The sequence below is a fragment of the Eumetopias jubatus genome, unplaced genomic scaffold (assembly GCF_037043125.1).
Source record: "Eumetopias jubatus isolate StellerSeaLion01/CBP00866 unplaced genomic scaffold, mEumJub1_p1.0 scaffold_13, whole genome shotgun sequence".
NCBI classification, from domain to species: domain Eukaryota; kingdom Metazoa; phylum Chordata; class Mammalia; order Carnivora; family Otariidae; genus Eumetopias; species Eumetopias jubatus.
The window spans coordinates 88,317,464-88,337,149 of record NW_028274819.1 but is presented as its reverse complement, the minus strand read 5'-3'; the positions used below and the strand labels follow the sequence as shown (position 1 = coordinate 88,337,149).

General features: G+C 44.3%; 1 protein-coding gene across 4 annotated transcripts in view; it reads left to right on the top strand.

Annotated features, from left to right (window-relative positions):
* Window positions 1-19,686, top strand: part of APLP2 (amyloid beta precursor like protein 2) — an 85,973-nt gene that overhangs the window by 54,992 nt on the left and 11,295 nt on the right. For 2 of the 4 annotated variants that reach the window (XM_028120795.2, XM_028120794.2), the window contains exons 4-11: window positions 6,848-6,960; window positions 7,927-8,123; window positions 8,463-8,671; window positions 9,809-9,976; window positions 13,070-13,200; window positions 14,365-14,439; window positions 16,211-16,369; window positions 17,199-17,327. In XM_028120795.2, the coding sequence (XP_027976596.1) occupies window positions 6,848-6,960; window positions 7,927-8,123; window positions 8,463-8,671; window positions 9,809-9,976; window positions 13,070-13,200; window positions 14,365-14,439; window positions 16,211-16,369; window positions 17,199-17,327 (1,181 nt within the window). The remainder of the gene's footprint in view (window positions 1-6,847; window positions 6,961-7,926; window positions 8,124-8,462; window positions 8,672-9,808; window positions 9,977-13,069; window positions 13,201-14,364; window positions 14,440-16,210; window positions 16,370-17,198; window positions 17,328-19,686) is intronic. The other 2 variants (XM_028120796.2, XM_028120797.2) reach the window with 1 other exon arrangement.

The following is a 19,686-nucleotide window of genomic DNA, read 5'->3' as shown; positions in this document are numbered from 1 at the left end:
TGGGTGTAGAGCTTACTTAAAAAAATAACAGTAAAAAAGATAATTACTGCCTAGCAAACCCAAAGCATAGGTGGTAGGCAGGCCAGAGGTGAGGAGACGGGAACGGGGGAAAACAGGATCTGTCTGTGTTGGTTGGGTCGCCCATATTACTTGGGTTGGGTGTCCCAGGGTTCTTACCTATGTCCTCAGGCACTCATTTTCTCGTTTTGTTTGTCGTCGTTTTTGCTAGGTTGAGTGGAGAGAGGGATGTCCTGGTTAGCATGCTTGGAAGGCAGCTTGAGAATGAATTTGGGTTGCTAGTAGTGCTTGCATCCAGTCTGTGTCATGCTGCCTGTGGACATCTGTGTTCATGTCACTCAGCTCTGCCCTCTCTTGATGCTTAACTACCCACCAGTGTGACTTTTCACCTGCTGTTTCAGTTCAGTCTCTCCTTTCTCAAAATGACGTTATATCTTAGGTTACTACTACTCACTGACTCCTGTTTATCTCTAAAAATGTACATAGATGATAGGTAGGTAGGTAGGTAGATAGGATGGTCCAAGTAGGGCGGGGTTGGTGATATGTGAAGAAGCGAAACTGCTGGGATTTGGGGGGAAGGAGTTAGTCATCTCTAACATTTCTATGTAGGCTGGCTCCTGTACTAAAAGAAGAGAGCTTTGAGAGCCCGTGACTGTTTTTGTTTTGGGTTGTTTTTGGATGGCGATCTGGACAGAGAGTGTGACTGTGATGTGAGGACTGCCAAAGACAGTTCTCATTCTCAGAGATTTCGGGGTGTCACCTTCACCTGCACCTCGGGGTCTCATGATCCATCGCAGGCATTAGCTACTCATCTTCTGCCTTTGAAATTCACGACAGCCCATCAACAGTTCACCCTGTCCCCAGCGTGGGCCCATGGGCCCTTGAGCTTTTATGCTCGTGAGAATTATCCTGGGTCTTTAACTTCAGAGCCCTGTTTACCTCTGAGATATCTGCTAGGGATGTCCACCAAACCTCACAGATATTTGCGTTCGGTGGTCAGGTTGATTCTCTTGGCTCCTTCTCATTACAGAAGGCTTTCTTCCCCCGCCTGGTTACAGCTTCCAGAGCCCCATAACTGACATGGTCTTCTATCTGCAGCTGGAGAGTACTTTCGCAGTAGGTTTTTAAAAAATATGTGTGAGTGTCAGTGTTGAGGGCTTTCCCAAGTGGGTACACGACCTTTGTTATTTTTAAAAGGAATTTTAGCACCTCTAGAAAAGCTCTAAAACCTGATGGCTGTCATGGCCCTGCTTGGGGGAGATGGTATGAAAGAGAGAGAGAATCATAGGGCATGGGTAGAGGTTGGAGATAGATCATAAGTGCAGCTTTAAAGGAAATTGTAAGTTACTAGGTTTTGTTAAATTGCCATATTCCTTGATCAGTTTCTTAAACAGTGAAAACAATATAACCTTCTGTGTCCAGTGACTTGGGAAATTATGGCCATTATCTTTTACAGCCCAAATGATTAAATTGAGGATTGTTATAAACTTGGGTAAAATTCTAAACTGAGACCAAACCATTTTCAGTGTTCTTCTGTAAAACAGAGTAATACTGATCTGCCTAAGTCTGGTTTTTCTTTTTCTTTTTTTCTTTTTTTTTCTTAGAATCTTCTGATGAATGTAGCAAATGTCAAAAAGTAGCAGTGAAATGACAGACCTGATGTTGGGATTGAAATGTGTTCCTCTTTAGTTTGCTTGTTTAAAAATCTTCTTTCTTTCTTTTTTTTTTTAAGATTTTATTTATTTATTTGAGGGAACAAGCACACAACTGGAGGGGAGGGGCAGAAGGAGAAGCAGGTTCCCCGCTGAGCAGGGAGCCCGATGGTAGGGCTCGATCCTGGTATCCCAGGATCATGGCCTGAGCCGAAGGCAGACGCTTAACTGGCTGAGCCGCCCACCCAGCCCCAAAAAGCTTATTTTCAATAGAAGAAAGGTAGGGGAAGCAAAAATAATCATTTCCAGTTTTTGCACCATGATTAACATTTTGGTGTGTATATAAGACTTTTTTCTTTGGACACATATGGAAGTATGTGTGCTTTTAAATGAAATTTTTTTTCCTCTAAATGGGGTCATACTACGGTTGCTCACCTGTTTATTGCTTTTTTCTTTTTTTTAAGTTGACATTTGAACATCTATTATGTGCTACTCTTAGGGAGTTATGTATCTTTGAATAAAAGACAAACTTGACCTTAAGGAGTTAACCAGGCTGAAGGAGGAGGGGTGGGGATATGGGGTGTGTTTCTTGCTCTATTTGTTTATAAAAATAATTTTTATTTTTAATTTTAAGTAGGCTCCATGCCCAGTGTGGAGACCACAACACAGGGCTTGAACTCACAACCCAGAGATTGAGACCTGAGCTAAGATCAAGAGTCAGATTCTTAACCGACTGAGCCACTCAGGCGCCCCTATTTGTTTAATGATTTTTAAAATTAATCACTATGGAAGTTTTTCCATATTAAATATAGACACAAACTATATTTCCTGTGATCCCTTGGTATTCCATTGTATATAGCTAACATCATTTAACTAATTCCCTATTGATGGGCATTTAGGTTGGTTCCAATTTTTGATATTAACACTGCAATAAATATCTTTGTTTACTTGCTTAATTATTTCCTTACGGTATGTTGTTAGAATTGCAGTTGTCGACTCGAAGAGTATTCTTTGTTTTTTTATTTTTACATTTTAGTTTCTTGTCAAATTCAGTAGTGTTAATTCTCTTCTGGTTTTCAGAGGTCAGACAGATTGATTCAGCCATGGAATAGCTAAGGATTGGTGTAGCATGGAGTTAATTATTAAATCGGGCATTTTAAAAGTTTTGATTTTAAATTTAATTCTGAAATACAGTATTTGAAGCATACTGAAAAGATAACACAATATGATGGTCACTCAGTACTCATCACCGTGTTTTAAGTTCTTCAACATTTTGCTAGGTTTTCTTCATCTCCATGTTATTTTTTCATAAAGGTATTAAATGTTCCAAAGCCCCATCCTTCCTTCCCTTTTCCTCCTTTCTTCCCTCCCTTGCTCTCAAGCTAACCACTGCCCTCTTGTTGGCATGTTATTCTCATGCATGTGTTTTGTTTTCTGGCGGGAAAGAACCCAAGTTCCAGCAGCTTCTTTATTTTTTACTAATTTTTAAATTTTAATTCCAGTGTAGTTAACATAATACTGTATTAGTGATTCAATAATTCTATACATTACTCAACACTTATCATGATAACTGTACTCTTTAATCCCCATCACCTGTTTCCCCCACCCACCTCCACCTTCCCTCTGTCTCATGCATGTTTTTATACTTCTGCTATATATGTGTGTATCTGTAGATCATTTATTTTTCTGTTTGCAAGCGTACATAAATGGTATCATTCTGTACTTGACCATTTACAACTTACTATTACTTTACATCTTTTTGGGGTGTGTCTAAAGTGTGATATAAGTAGATTTCATTCATTTTTAACCTGATACATAGTATTCCATTGTATTTTTTTAAAACTCAGTTTATTGTTTCTATAGACTGTATATCTAGTAATAAAACTGCTGTTCTAAAATTTTTTCCGGTGTTGCAATTGTACATATAAAATTGAGGTTTTACAAATTACAGATTTCTGTATGATAATGATAGTTGTATATATAGTTTGGGTGAAGCTGCTCAGCTCAATACTTCAGCAACATTAGCATCAGTAATTAGAGCTAGTGCACTTACCTGCTGTGCGCTGCTTACTGTACACTAGGTTCTGCTCTAAGCTTTTTGTGTGTTCCATATATCATATCATTTCATCCTCATAACAAGATAAGGAAATTGAGGCACAGAAAGGTTAAGTTGCCTAAGACCACTCTGCTGGTAATGACGGTGCTGAAATTGAACCCCTGCATTTAACCCTGTGCACACTGCCTTTTAATATACTCTTTTGTTGCTTTTTGTCATAGATTAAATATGAGAATTGCCTAGTCAATACAGGATGATCACATTAAAACAGTGTTAGTTGGTGGTTGGATGTCAATAGTTTATGTGATTTCTAACTTGTTGAGTATCATGATTGTTTCTCCCAATAGAGGCAAATCTTCATTTACCCATGGGGATTTTGGGTTTTTTAAGCACTGATTGTGTCTAGTTGATTGAAAAAGTTTATGTACATGTTCTACCACCTTAGAGCCTTTGGGGTGTCAAGGCAACACTATGTCTAACTTACTACTTTGTGTTCGTGCTTTAGTGTCAAATGGAGCTATTTGGCCCCCAAATTCCCTTGTGCTAATAATGGTGTGAAATGTCTTTACCCTGTGTAAGGCTGTTTTGATGTGGGGAGGCTGTGTTTACTGCTCCGGCTTGTAATGTCAGAGCACATCTTCTCCCTTCAAGTAGATCAAGGACTTCTTTCGCTTGTGAAAGGTCATGGGTCATGGAATGATTGACTTCTGTAGTGCCCAGAGTCTGAGGCCTGAGACGAGCGGTCCTGGAGGACCAGGCTGCCATGACGAACCTGGGCAATGGGTCTGCACAGACTTTCCACTAGTTCAAAGCCCTGAGACCTTTCTCAGGCCAGATTACTTTCCTATTACACTTCCTCTTTAAAAAAAGAAAAGAAAAGAAAAAAAACCTCAGAGGTTAGCCTGCCTGCCTCCTTTCTCCTGCCCCTTTTATACTGCATCTCTTCCTGAGCTATGCACGCACCTTTCCCCCTCTCTTTGTTTTCCTCCACTGAGACCCTGTGTGGAGCATATTGGTGATGCATCAGAATCTCCTGGAATGTTTGTTCAGTGAAAATTACTGAGTCCCACATTAGATCTACTGAATCAGAATCTCTGGGTGATGATCCAGTGATATATGAATTTTTTTTTTAAAGTAAGTTCTATATGCAACATGGGCCTTGAACTCATGACCCTGAAATCAAGACTCAACACATGCTTTACTGATGGAACCAGCTGGATGCCCCCGTGATAGATGAATTTTTAGCTTTTTCTTATGGAAGTTATGAACATGTCCAAACATAGAGAAAAATAATACTGTTAACCTTTATGTACCATTAATGATGGACGTTACAGGTCCAGGTAAGCAGCACAAGAGCATAAGTATCATTACTTATGATGTAATGATCATCAGTTTGTGAGCCACTCTCCCATTGTCTGTGGACCCACTCCCACCTACCCTTGACTATTTGGAAACATAGCAAAGATAGTATCTTTTTTCCTGTAAATACTTCAGTGTATATTTCTAAAAGATCACATTCTGTCTTTTGAGCAGCTATGTGTATTTCCCTCCCAGCTTTATAAATTTTTCTTTAAGATTTTATGTGTGAGAGAGAGCCCACAAGCAGGGGGAACAGCAGAAGGAGAGGGAGAAGCATGCCCCCCCCCACCGCTGAGCGGGGAGCCTGATGTGGGGCTCGATCCCAGAACGCTGGGATCATGACTGAGCCACCCAGGCGCCCCCCAGTTTCATATTTTTGAAGTTTTAGACCTATAGAAAAAAAATAACAGTGAATACCTTTATACTCTTTACCGAGGTTTTCCAATTTTGCCTTATCTGTGTGTGTGTGTGTGTGCGCGCGCGCGCGCGCGCACGCGCGCACATCTTATATACCTTTTGTTGTTGTTATACCCTTTGAAAGTAAGTTGGGACATAATGACAGTTCACTTCTAAATATTCAGCTTATTTCTCCTAAGAGCAGGGATGTTCTCCTATATAACTACAAATACAATAATCAATACTTTGGACATTTTCTCTCCAAATAATGTCCTTTATAGTTTTCCTTTAAAAAGGATGAAACATTACATTTGACCTACAACAGTTCCCTAATTCCTTCTTTTTAAAAAAATCTTTCATGACTTGGCATTTTTTCAGGTTAGGCCATTTGTTTAAATATATCTCTAAATTTGAATTTGTCTTATTGTTTTATCACGATTAGAATCAAATGACATATTTTTGGCAGAAAGACTGTGTAGTGGTATTTTCTTCTTAGCACATCACGAATATGTCAGCTTGTCATTGTCAGTGACAAACCTCATGTTAGGCTGGTCACCTGGTTAAAGTAGCATCTGCCAGAGTTTTCCATTGCAGAGGCACCTGTTCCCTCGTTGAGGAGTCTTTTACCTGATCCACTTATTACAGTGCTTTGTTATAATTCACTAATTACAGTGCTTTTGTCTTAGAGCTATGTATCTTTAGGGACACAAAGGGCCAAAGTAAGATTCATCCGTATTTTCGAAGAACACCCTTAGTTTCTTGGCATTTTGTTATTAGAATATGAGCTGGGGAGCCAGGGTGGTGCAGTTGGTTAAGCATCCAATTCTTGGTTTTGACTCAGGTCATAATCTCGGTTGTGAGATCGGGCTCTGTGCTGAGCGCAGAGTCTGCTTGAGATTCTCCCTCCCTTTCCCTCTGCCCTTCCCCCATCCTCTCTAAAATAAACAGATCTTGAAAAAAAAAAAACTAACGGCAGAAATAGGGAAGTAAGAGGCTAGGAATATGAATGCATGTGAACTCAGAGGAATATCTGTGTGTGTCTGAGGTCACGGAATGGTGTGGGAGGGTCCTATTCTGTGTTGTGATAGCCCTGCAACTGGACCGTAAGGGATTAGAGTCTGGGAAGAGTGAGGAAAGTCCCAAGCATCACGACTGTAACGGAATGTTGAGCTCTTGTGCTGCTTGCCTGGACCTGTAACGTCCAGTTGACCTTTGAAGGTGAGAGAGGCCTATCAGCTTATATATATATTTGAGATTGCTCCTGTTTACACCTAACTACATAACTCTCATAATCTTCTGTGAGGAGGGTCCTTACTGCCTTGAATCATGATCAGATTTGCTCATAACAAAACTTTCTCTTTTCCAGTGGGTGAATTTGTAAGTGATGTTCTACTAGTTCCAGAAAAGTGCCAGTTTTTCCACAAAGAGCGGATGGAGGTGTGCGAGAATCACCAGCATTGGCACACTGTAGTCAAAGAGGTAAAAGAATGGATCAAATGTATTGTTTTTCCCGTTAAGAGAGAAAGTAGCATTTTCTTCTAAACCTCATGATTTCAAATTAATTTTATTTTCCTTTTATCTTTTCAAAGTTTATGTTTACTTGTATCTTCTAAATTAAAAATATTTGGGAGGGTGTTTTTATAGGGAAATACAGTGTTGACGATCCAACCCCTCGAGTTAAGGGTGCTGAAAGCAAGGTTGCTGTCCGTGGGGTTCCCAAGGAGGCCATCCCAACCCTAGGGCCTTAGAGTAGAAATAGCCAATTACAGAAAATCAATGTCTTGACATATATACTGATAGGATTAGACGCCATTTCATTCTTCTGGGAGGAGAAATAGCCTTTCTTATACTTGCCTTCTGTAGTTAAGTGAGATCTCTAGTCAGTTTCTTTTGTCAAAATCTGACACCATGCCCTCGGAGCAAGGAATATAAATTATCACTGACCACCTTTAGTCAGCATTGATAATTACTAGAAGAATTCCCTTTTCCTTAATTTCTAACTTTGGGCCTTCATTGTTTCTGGCCCAGATGATGTTGCCCCATCGCGAGTAAAGCAAAATGTGCAAATCTTCTTAAAATAATAGCATCACAGCTTGTTGACAGAAAATTTATGTGTCCATGAGAGGAAGCATTACATAGTGATTTTTTTTTTTTTTAAAGATTTTATTTATTTGACAGAGAGAGATAGCGAGAGCAGGAACACAAGCAGGGGGAGTGGGAGAGGGAGAAGCAGGCTTCCCGCGGAGCAGGGAGCCCGATGTGGGACTCGATTCCAGGACCCTGGGATCATGACCTGAGCCGAAGGCAGATGCTTAACGACTGAGCCACCCAGGCGCCCCATTACATAGTGATTTGATAGGCATTTCTTTTGGATAAAGCTAATGATCGGGGACTACTTGACCAAATGCGTTAATGTTCTGAGGTGGACCTGTGGGTTTCTTTCAGGCCTGTCTGACTCAGGGAATGACCTTATATCGCTACGGCATGCTGCTGCCCTGTGGGGTAGACCAGTTTCACGGCACTGAGTATGTGTGCTGCCCTCAGACAAAGATTATTGGGTCTACTGTATCGAAGGAAGAGGAGGAAGAGGAGGAGGAAGAAGAGGAGGAGGAAGAAGAGGAAGACTATGATATTTACAAAAGGTAAACTCTCGTCCTGCACCTGTGAAATGGTTTCACTGGTGGCACAGGGCTGCCGGTCCCTCCCTCTGGGCAAAGTGGGCATGCCCTTGTTTGCGCTGGAGTTGAGTCGGCTGGCATTCCTTCTGGCCACAAGACTTTCCACAGGTAAATGTAGTCCCTGCCCACTAACTCTGCCCTTTTGCTGGTGTAGCTCGGCGGAGGGCTGTCGTGGCACGGTGAACTGCGAGTTGAGCTTATTTCCTGTCTCTGTTTTTGTGTTTCACAGTAGGGAAGAGAATCATTGTTGTGCTGTGCACATAAGAATCGGTATTAACCTTCCTTTTCTGTTGTGACCTTCAGCGAATTTCCTACCGAAGCAGATTTGGAGGACTTTACCGAAGCAGCTGTGGATGACGACGACGAGGAGGAGGAGGAAGGGGAGGAGGTGGTGGAAGACCGAGATTACTATTACGACACCTTTAAAGGAGATGAGTACAATGAGGAGAGCCCAACTGAACCCAGCCGCGAGGGGACGATTTCGGAAAAGGAAATTACTCACGACGTTAAAGGTAACCTGATGTAAAGCCATCATGGCATTCAAATCCATTTGGTAATACTTGCTTACCATTTTGGACTGCATCCATCGCAGGTAAGTCACGGAAGGAGAGGCGGCGCTCCTGGGCACCGACATGACGCCAGCTCTCCAGCACGCTGGTGGTGCCATGTGAACGCTGGGGGGGGGCCAGGCTGCTGCAGCGGCTGGAGTGGACACATTCAGGGAGGGACCCAGAATTGAATCAGACACTCTCATTTGCATTGTAAGGACCTAGCTAGAGAAGAAGGACCAGTCCAGAGACTCAGGGAGATAACGTGGCTTTTGCTTGGGCAGCATCCTTCCACATGCAGCCTGAAATGTTCTCTCCCCAAGGGGAGGCCCCCTCCTCAATACTTCTAAAGCCCTGACCTTCTAGAATGGAAGTGACTTGGTTCTTTTCCAGAGCATGTTCCCATCTGTAGGCTGCCCTGTTTGTCCGCTAGAAGATGTCTGTGCCTGGGAGGGTGGAGTTTAATGACCTACCGGCGAGGGATTTTCATCTTGCCAATTCCCAAAAAAGAGGAAAAAAAGGTTGTGACCATTCTAGAGCGACTGGCACGCAGCCTCCTGCCGAGTATATATTTGAAGCCAGTTAAGCTCTGAAGAATTATTTAGGACTTAGTGTGGGGGGAATACTTAACAAGTCTAGAAGCTTTTGACTGACCTCGGAGAATGCAAGTGCCCACGCATGCTTTCCGGGTGCTGGAGTAGCTTTTCCTGTGGTCATCACCACCAAAGCAGCCTTTTCACCTGCACTGGGCTCCTTTGGTCCTTGACACCAGCACGTTGGACAAGTCAGGCAGACGTCTCCACTTGCCAGATCAGAAACATGAGGCTCATGGAGCTGTGAGACACAGAGGTCCTCCCCGTCAGTCTAGCCTCCAGACAGTGTGAGAAGCGCTGTTTTCAGCTCCTGCATGCCTTCACTGCATCAGAGCGGGCGAATGACTGCGTCCTCCCCGTCGGCGGGCTGGAGGTGGTGCGTGAGCTGGCTGGGGCAGCGCCGTTCCGCCGGGCGCGCCCCCTCCCGCCGCTCGCCGGCCTGTAGCAGTTGTGAAGCACGTGAAACCGCTGCCTCTGCCCTGCTGACATTCTGACCGTTTCCACACAGCTGTCTGCTCCCAGGAGGCCATGACGGGGCCCTGCCGGGCCGTGATGCCTCGTTGGTACTTTGATCTCTCCAAGGCAAAGTGTGTGCGCTTTATATATGGCGGCTGCGGAGGCAACAGGAACAATTTTGAGTCTGAGGATTATTGTATGGCTGTATGTAAAGCGATGAGTAAGTCCCGGCGCGCGGGCTCCGCGCAGCGGCCCTGTCCTGTCCGGCGTCCTGTCCGGTGTCCTGTCTCTCTCCTGGCCGTCCTCGTGACCGCGTCTGTGTAGTGCTCCCTGCCGACGCAGGGGCTTGCTGTCCAGCGTTTCTCCCCTCCTCTTTGTGCTTTCTAGATCTAGGCTTTGCTTTCCTGTTGGCAGTCGCGAGCCCAGTTCTGTATGCCCCATGCTTACTGTGGGTCAGGTGGCGGTGGTGGTGGCGGTTGGTGGTGTGTCCCCTCCCCGGCACCGCCCAGGGCTTGGTCTTTCGCACCCCGCCTCGTCGTCTGTGGGCTCCCGGAGCGCTTCTGTGTTGGTTGGGATGGCAGCCTTGCCCTTGGCCGTGTGCGGTGACGGCAGCCTTGCCCTTGGCCGTGTGCAGTGGAAAGGTGCAGAACGGTGAGCACAGCGGCCATGAGTTCTGCCCATTCTCGTCTCTGGGCTTTTTCCTCTCATTCTTGTCTTTGAGCTACCCTGTCGCCCAACCCATGGTGCGTGTTGGCTAGGGGGGACGACACTTCTTCAAAGAACTGACCCTAGGAATACTTTCTCTGAGAGTCCAGAATATCGCAGTGTCTTGCTTTAGGCACTCTAGGGAGTGAGCTGTGCAGTTGTGTGGTAGTAACTGTTTCTCCAGTGTTCTGGCAATGCCTCACGCAAAGGTTCAGGAAGTGAAAGAATTTTAGTTCGTGTGTCCTTTGGTCACAGAGGAAATTCAGTGGTTCAGCTGAGTTGGGTTCACTTACACACGGGTAGGAGAACGTTTGCTTTTCTCCATGGTTATGCCCTTCCCTTTTTAAGGCCCCCTTTCTCTTACCTTGCAGTGCTAGCCCATGCTTTTGGAAAATCCTCACTCAGGCGAGGCACTCACTTGGTTCTGATTCTGGAACGTGTTAGAATAAGGAGTTGCTGGCCATTCCCGGTTTTTGCTCCTAAGCTTCTGATGGCTTTTCATTCGAATACCTTCACGGTCCTCTCTCCTCCCGCCACCAAAAGGTGTTTTAAATCTTGATATGATACGGTCTGCTTTTAGCACTTCCACTCCAGCTGCTGCTCTGTGGAAAAGCTGTGTTTAGTAGGAATAATTGAAAGTGTGGGAACAGTATGAGTCCTTAGGGAACTTTGGTGGCAGAAACTTTTTTTTATTCAGGAAAGATACAGAGACAGAAATTATTGGGATATTTCCTGCTTTGTAAAATTACTTACACTAAGGTGCAACAACACATAATTTGGGGGCGAAGCCTGAGGAATCAGGGGTCATTAAGGATCTCCCTGAATACGGAAAGGGAGTTGTTCCCTAAAGGATCACGTAGGTAGTGCTGTAAGCTATGATGGAATGGCTTGCTCTTCCGAGCATTAATGGTTCTGCAGTCTGCAAACTTGTAGTTTCCCAGTACTTATGGTAGGGAAGACTTGCCGCAGAGAAGCATGGTGTTCGTGTACCCACCGGGGACATGTGGGTCCCCGGCTTGAGTGATTTAAGAGCCTAGAAGCATCACTGTGCCACTGGTTAAGTTTGTGCCCCTCCTTGAAGGGGCTCAGAGGCGGGCAAATGTGCTGGTTTCTTGAGCTGGTTGTTTTCACATGGACAGAAGGATGTGGTTCTAGGTCTGGGTCCCATTGTATTTTCAGAAACAGCGCTCTGGGGCCAATAGGCCTTTACCTTTTTGTTCCCAGGGGGTGGAGGCAGCTTGTGTTTTGTATTATCTTTATCCAGCCCAGTGATAGTAACCAAAGACTGTCTCCAACACATAAGCCTTTAAGCTGCAGACGTGCTGCTGATGGCAGCGTGCTTATTGGCACTGATGGACTTCAGGGCTTTGAAATTCTCCCAGCTGAACTTTGGAGTATCATGGGGAATGTGGTTTGTGAAGCTATATATTCTAATTTAGTTAATCTAAAAATCGGCTGTGGTGATCCTATTTAAGCTTAGGTAGGAGCCAAATATTCTTGACAAGATTTTAGTTGCAGCTTTTAGGTTTAAAGCTAAGGAAAAGATGCTTTGGCAGAAGACCTTTGGAGTGGCTGACTAATTTGTAGTTACATTTGTCAGTTATACAGTTACTTTAGTGTAGTGTTATAGCTACACAGTTCTGAAAATTAGGTGACTTTATTTCTGAGTTGAAATTTATTGGGTTTTGGTATTGGCTCTCCACTTAGCTCTAATATTAATACAGCAAGTTGTACGAGCAAGTTTTATGTCCTTCCTCCCTGGCTTGGGAAATTGGGAGTGAATTGGGCTAATCAGTTTTTCGTAGATATTTCTTAAGGGTAGGTAAACTTGTCATCTCAAACCTTTGTTTTATGAGGTTAAGCTCCCTTGTGCAGCTATTGACTTGCCTGGGGCCAGTAAACCCTTATGCTTGACTAGCAGGGAGGAGTGTGTTTTCTAATGGGTTTGCTCTTTGGGTGATGGCCTGGTAAGGCCAGTGAGTGCCATGGGTTGAAACGCCCAAAGTATCTTCACACTATGTGGTATGTCCTTGTCAAATACAGCAACTTGTTGTCCCTCTTATCCCTCGCCTTGGGGTGGGACTAAGACTTCTTCAGTCATATTGACAACTAAAAAATTAGGGCTAAGCAGCTTGGACTTTCTCTACGCAGTCTCTGTGCAAAGACCATTCAGCACTAAAGTTCCTTTCAAAATGGAGAATTTGGGGAGGTGCCTTTGCAGGTCTGATATCTGCCCTTGTCCCTGGCTAGAAGTGATCAGTGACAGTAACAAATAATTAGATTTTAGCTTTTAAGATTTCAGGAACTGAGGGAAGGTGTAGAGGATTTCTTTTTCTTCCTCTGAAGTCCTAAGTAGGTGCCTTGCTGGTGCCAAAAATACCAGGGGGCAGGGACTGGCCTGGTGCCGAATGTCACATAAGGAAGATGGAGCACTGTGATCTGACCAAGTGGAGTCTTGGCAGACAGGAGCACCTTGTCCTGGGAGCACGGTGCGAGGCAAACTAGTGCGTCCTGCAGGTCCTCAGCTCGGTCTTCTTCCTAGGGCTCAGTGAGGTTTCTGTGTTGGGCCTGACCCCCAGAGGGAACCCCTCTTGTCATTTCATTTCAGTTCCCCCAACTCCTCTGCCAACCAATGATGTCGATGTGTATTTTGAGACTTCTGCAGATGATAATGAGCACGCTCGCTTCCAGAAGGCTAAGGAGCAGCTGGAAATACGGCACCGCAACCGGATGGACAGGGTAAACTTGGTGCTTCCTTATGCTCCTGGTGTTTGGCGTTGGGTAATAGCCTTTTCATAGTTGAAGAAAAGGGACACCCCTGCAGATTGTCATGCTGTGTTAGCATAGGTGAGATGTGAGAGTTTAGCAGGGCTGTATTCTGGGTGAGCCTAGCCACCCCCACCCCCTGCCCCCGGATAATATAATACTCTCTGAGTGCTTACCGTGTTCAGACTCTGCAGAGTACTTCCAAAACGATTATGTCCTTGTTATTTCTCTTTGCTATTAACTAGCTTTTAAAATTTTTTTATATTAAGGAGGGAAACTTTATATAACTGTTGTAAACAGAAAGCTAGTATCTTTTGCCATTAGAACAGGTAACTGTAAAAATAGATGAAAGCAAACCTGTATTAACATATTCTAGCTAGATACTGTTGCCTGCTGAAGCTTCTGAGTCTTGGGATGCTGGTTTTTTTTTTTTTTTCCCCCGAGATTTATTTATTTGACAGAGCAAGAGAGGTAGAGCAGCAGAGGGAGAGGGAGAACCAGGCTCCCCGCTGAGCAAGGAGCCTGACTCCCAGGACCCTGAGATCATGACCTGAGCCGAAGGCAGATGCTTAACCAACTGAGCAACCCAGGCGCCCCTCAGGATGCTTTCTTAAAAGAATTATAAGGCTTAGAGCAACATTGAGCACCGTACTGCAGCTTTCTCCTAGAGTTACTTAGGAAGATTGAAAGAAAATTGAAAAGAATTTCTTGTTAGGTCTGAATACCACCTAAAGTCTCACACATCACCTGTGCTGGGCTTATACTTAGGGAAATGTTTATTCTCTTTTATCCACAACAGTTCTGAGAAATAGGTATGAAACACGCCCCCCCCTCCTTGTTTTAGTGTGTCAGGAGGCTAAGGCACAAAAACTTTTAAATAACTTGCCCCGGGTTATTTAGAACAAGGAGGTCATGGAATTGAGGCTCTGTTTGGGGATGGTCGTGGTACAGGACCTTCTGAGACAGTAATTCTGTGAATAAGCTTAAATAGCCCTGAGCTCGTGAGGGGTCATATGATGCTATTTCCATTTGCAGTTTCCTATATTAGATTTCAGGGCCTGGCAGTATTGTTAGAAAATGGGGGGACTGTTTCAGAGATGATTCTCTGGTGCTAGTGGCTTTGACCCTTTGTTCTAGGTAAAGAAAGAATGGGAAGAGGCTGAGCTTCAGGCCAAGAACCTCCCGAAAGCAGAGAGGCAGACTCTAATTCAGGTAAGATGCATTCTCTAGGGACAGAGCCAGACTCCCAGGAAATTAGAGTTTGACACTTTCTTTCAGTCAAGAGCTTATGTTACAGGGAAGTTTTTTTTTTTTTTTTAATATTTTATTTATTTGAGAGAGAGAGAGAGAGCATGAGAGGAGAGAGGGCCAGAGGGAGAAGCAAACTCCCCGCTGAGCAGGGAGCCTGATGCGGGACTCGATCCTGGGGACTCCAGGATCATGACCTGAGCCGAAGGCAGTCGCCTAACCAACTGAGCCACCCAGGCACCCCGTTACAGGGAAGTTTTAACTGGCTTGCTTTTTTTGTTTGTTTGTTTGTTTTTCTCGCCTCCAAACTGGCATTCTCTAGAATTGATCACCTATAGTGGAAGGAAAGCAAACAAACCAGAGTGTTACTAGTTCATGCCAGGAAGCAACCCTAGCTGGCTATGTTTGTTAAAAATTCTGCTTTCTTGGCAAAAATCCTGGCTGTGACTTGTTTTTCAGCAGTACTGACTTTTTTTTTTCTCTCATTTTAATTTTTTTTTTAAAGATTTCACTTATTTATTTGATAGAGACCGCAAGAGAGGGGGAGTGGGAGAGAGAGAAGCAGGCTTCTCACTGAGCAGGGAGCCCGTTGTGGGGCTTGATCCCAGGACCCTGGGATCATGACCTGAGCCTAAGGCAGACGCCTAACGACTGAGCCACCCAGGCGCCCCTTTTCTCTCTCTCTTAAAGATTTATTTATTTGAGAGAGAGAGAGAGTGAGAGCATGTGCGTCAGTGTGTGCGAGTTGGGGGAGGGGCAGAGGGAATCTTTAAGCAGACTCCCTGTTGAGCGCAGAGCCCAGGGGTGAGTGCATGGGTGGGGGGCTCGATCTCAAGACCCATGAGATCGTGACCTAAGCCAAGACCAAGAGTCTGACACAGCTGGCTGAGCCACCCAGGCACCTCCTGAATTCTTTTTTTGCAGACTTCTTCAAAAGTGGAAAGGCAGACAATAAGACCCTCTGATACCAGTTCATCACTTAACTTTGCAAGAATGTAACATTAGAATTGTAGCAGCAGCTGGGTGCCCCTTGAACAGAAGAGAGTGTTGCTAGGAATAGGGATAGCAGTTTGTAAGACTGATTTGGGTTTCATAAAGCAGATTATGATTCACTGAAATCTATCTTCTCGTGATGTTAATACTTTATCGGGACACCTTTCCCTTTTTATCAATCACATAGAAAATCTAAGAGTGTTAATTTCTACATAGCCAATGCATCCTGTGCAGGGAAATTTAGTTCCACAGCCTTAAACTTTACCTTTAAACCTAGCCAGGTACTTCACAGATAACTTGCCCTTCAGGACTTCGGTGTGAATGACTCAGCGTAACTTACCACATTACTGGGATATGTTTCAAAATATAATTCCTGTTGGTCTGTGTCTCAGGATTTGGAAGTGGGCACCTTTGCTAAGTACGGAAAGGACAGCATCCCTTCTCTTGCAGGGCACATTGGGAAAGCCCGCCTTGGGCTCGTAACACTAGTGATTTCAGTGACGGAGGTGCTAATTCGGACTCCGACGCTCAGATTTAACATGCTCTCAATTAGATAAGGACGTAATTTTTCCAACAGCAATCAGATAGAGTGTACTTGGATCTTACCCTTGCTCCACTCTTCTGACCCCATTATCGACTCGCACAGGCTCTGGGCCGGAGTGGCAGCACTGGGGTCTCAGGCTGTTTGCTTAGACTTTCCAGGCACCACGAATTACCTGTCGGTCCTGCTTTCTCGGTTTAGCACTTCCAAGCTATGGTTAAAGCGTTGGAGAAGGAGGCAGCCAGCGAGAAGCAGCAGCTGGTGGAAACCCACCTGGCTCGAGTGGAAGCTATGCTGAATGACCGCCGCCGAATGGCTCTGGAGAATTACCTGGCTGCCTTGCAGTCTGACCCCCCGCGGGTGAGTGCTGTGCGGAGCCTGGTCACTGGTGAACGTTGTCCTCGGGGTTGCCTGCTGTAACGTAGGCTCTGTGTAGAACCAGTAGATGATGACACACAGGTCAGCAAAAAGATTACGTTTCTATGACAAGTTCTGGCGAGGCTGGAGGAGGTAAGGAAAGAAAAGTAGGGAGGAAGAGGTATGTTCTAGTATGTGCTTAGGTCACCGTAGCGTCACACTTTCTGCTTGCATGTGCCGCCTGTGATAATGGAAGTACCTTCCCTCACAGTACTGGTTGGTAGTTACTCAGTTATTGAATTTTTGTAGTAGCTTTACTTTCAAAGATTAAAAACCTGTCTTTCAAAGCTTTTGCACTCATTCTGTTCTAAAGAAGGTTATGAAAAAAGGGGTAAAGGAACTTCCGTCGAAGCCCTTTGTGCTAGTGACCTCATATTTCTTTATCCCTTAACTCCAACCTACCTTGCTTTGGGGGGATGGAAAGTACCGTCAAGTAGATAGTAGTATCCTTAAGTGAGCAAGTAAAAGTCTTTTCTGGGTGACACAGGGGTTGCCTACCTTGTAATTAAGGTGTCCGACACTTAACCCAGGGGAGAGGACAGAATGAGCGGGAAAATACTGTTGGTTGCAGCTTTGGAGCTTAGTTTTTGGTACTTTCTGTAGAAAGGAAGTTTCTTACTCTTGGGTAAGCTAAAAGCTTCAAAAAGCATAGCTTTCATCCTTGTGCCTGGCTGGGCTTTACATTCTTAGGTGAGTGTTTTTAAGCTTTGCCTTCCTGCCTGTTTTCCATTCTGTAGTCTCTGGATCTTAAAACTACTGTTCTCTCTTGCAGCCTCATCGCATCCTCCAGGCCTTGCGGCGTTATGTCCGTGCTGAGAACAAAGATCGCCTGCATACCATCCGTCATTACCAGCACGTGTTGGCCGTTGACCCAGAAAAGGCAGCCCAAATGAAATCCCAGGTACGCTAGACAGAGTAGGAATTGTGGCGGGAGAGTGTCTCTAGCGGGGAGACTCTGCTTTGACCAGTGGTTGGGCAGTGCTGATATTGGAAAATGATAAATGGTTTCCAAAGACATTATGAGGTTATAAGAGTTGGTTTGTGCAAAGATAATGATTTTTTAAAAAAAATATCTTCCCCGTACTTCTATTAAATCGTTTCTATTTAAAAGAGTTTCTGGAAGTTTAGAAATGCATGATCATATTGAAGAGCTGAGTCAGTTTCTCAATCTTTCTTTTATATCCGTTTATTTCGGATTTCGGGTACCACCAGAATGAATATTTGAAGTCTTTTTCTAGGCAACTATATCAAGCAGTTCTTAAAAATTATTTTGTTTTGTACATTAGTTTTAATTGAGACAGACACTGGTACCTTCCTGGGTTTGTTCCTTTGCAGTTATCTGGAGAGGTTCGTTTCTGGACCCTCTTAATTTCGGTATCGTCCATCTGTTAACTCACGTTTTACTCTCTCGCATTTGTAGAAAAGAAGCCTTGCCTGCAAGACTGCTGGCTTCCTTGTAAACCAGCAAGTCTAATAGCTTAGTCTGTTGGTTTTCCTAGAAGGCCTTATCATGACACAACTGATCTTAATTTCCTCCCATATTTTAAATTTAGTGCTGTGCTGATTGCCCAGTGTCCATGGGATGCACTTAGCCTCGAGGACACTTGCCCATCTCCTCAGGGACTCCCCTCCCAGCCTCTTGCCTAGTGTGTATTAGGATTGCAAGGCAATCTGCCTGGAAGTCTTAGGAGTCTTGCAACTAAGGTGACTGCTCCCCTGGTTCAGAAGTTGGCTGAACCTGCTGTGTAGACAGTGCCTGCTGTCTACATGCCCAACTCAGCACTAGCATCTGACCTTGCGAAATGGAATCCCTTGTGTACCCTTGAGCAACTCACTATCAGTGTAGTATTAATTATAGTAGCTACAAAGATGAAGAATAATTACCCTTGAGCATACAGAGTTGATCTAGCAGTCGGATGTTTGGGGGAACGAGAAGAGTGGGAGAATGTGGAGAGGGGTGGCTCTGGGGACCCCGGGAGGCATATGGTACAGGCCTGGAGCTCAGTGCTTTGCTTTGAGCTGGTTGGAGTAGAGGAGAAGGCAGAAGGCCAAGTCCTGGAGTAACTTCCAGGAAGTGTAGGTGGAACAATGCATCCACCTTGACAGGGGCTAGGTTTTTCAGGTCTGTTTGGTTTTTTGAAAACAAAAACAAAAAACATGACCTTTTTTTTTCCCCCAGATTTTTTGTGGAAAAACTAGATTATAACATAGATCACAGAGTATTTTACAGAAGAGCCATTTTTATATGGTGTGAGAGTAGAAAGAAAGGAGAGACCTTGATCAGTGTATCGACAACTAGGGAATGAGTTGTCTCCTCTGGCGTGAAAGTTGCGTGTGCTCTAAGCCCATAGTTCTAGTGGAACTTAACTTGGCTGCTGAATTACATGAACTTTTGCATGTTCCCCATTAGCTACACTAGTTTGCGTGTTTGGTCTGGGGTGTGAGTGGTGTGGTGCCCTTCCCCCTCATCCTGTAGCTCAGGGCTCACTGTGAAGACACGGATGTGTCCAGTATTCCACCCTGCGGCTCGTGTTTCTCCTGGGGGCATATGAACCGTCTTCAGTCAAATGGCTCCTTAATTCATTTGAAGTATAACAGCATCCACACACGCGCGAAGACTGTGGGTGGTGCATTTTCACTTTCCATTTGCATTCTCTCTCTAAGGCACTTAACTCTTGTGCTTTCCCATCAATTTACTTGATTGAAAGAATGGCAAATATAAAATTAAATTGCTTTCATCCCTGTTTTTAAAGGTCAGAGAGACATCAATCTACAATAAAAGCATCTTTCCATTTAATTTTTTTTTTCCATTTTGACCATGTTAATGGCTTCAAGCCCACATAATTAATCCCTGGGCTTAGAGCACCCTCTTTAGGACGAGTGTGGTAACTGCAAGTGTAACCGTCCTGAATTAGCCTGTGTGAGCTTCAACAACACAAGGCCTCACTGTGGCCTTGGGGTGGATGTTAGCCCATGTCACCTTTCATTTCCACCCCAAAAAAGCTTTAAAAGTGACCAGTTTTGATGGCTTTTTTCCTTTTTAAAAAATATGAACAACCTAGAACTGTTGAATTCAGAGACGGTAGTGAACTGCAGAAGATAGATGGTAGGTAAGTCTTTATCACCCCCTAAAATCAGGTTTACTTATACCTCGGTGTAAATATTGAAAGGAATACTAATTCAGTTAAATATGAATAAACTTGTTCTGTTATTCACCATGGTAATCATTTCAAGCAGTTACTTAGCAAATCCATGAATGG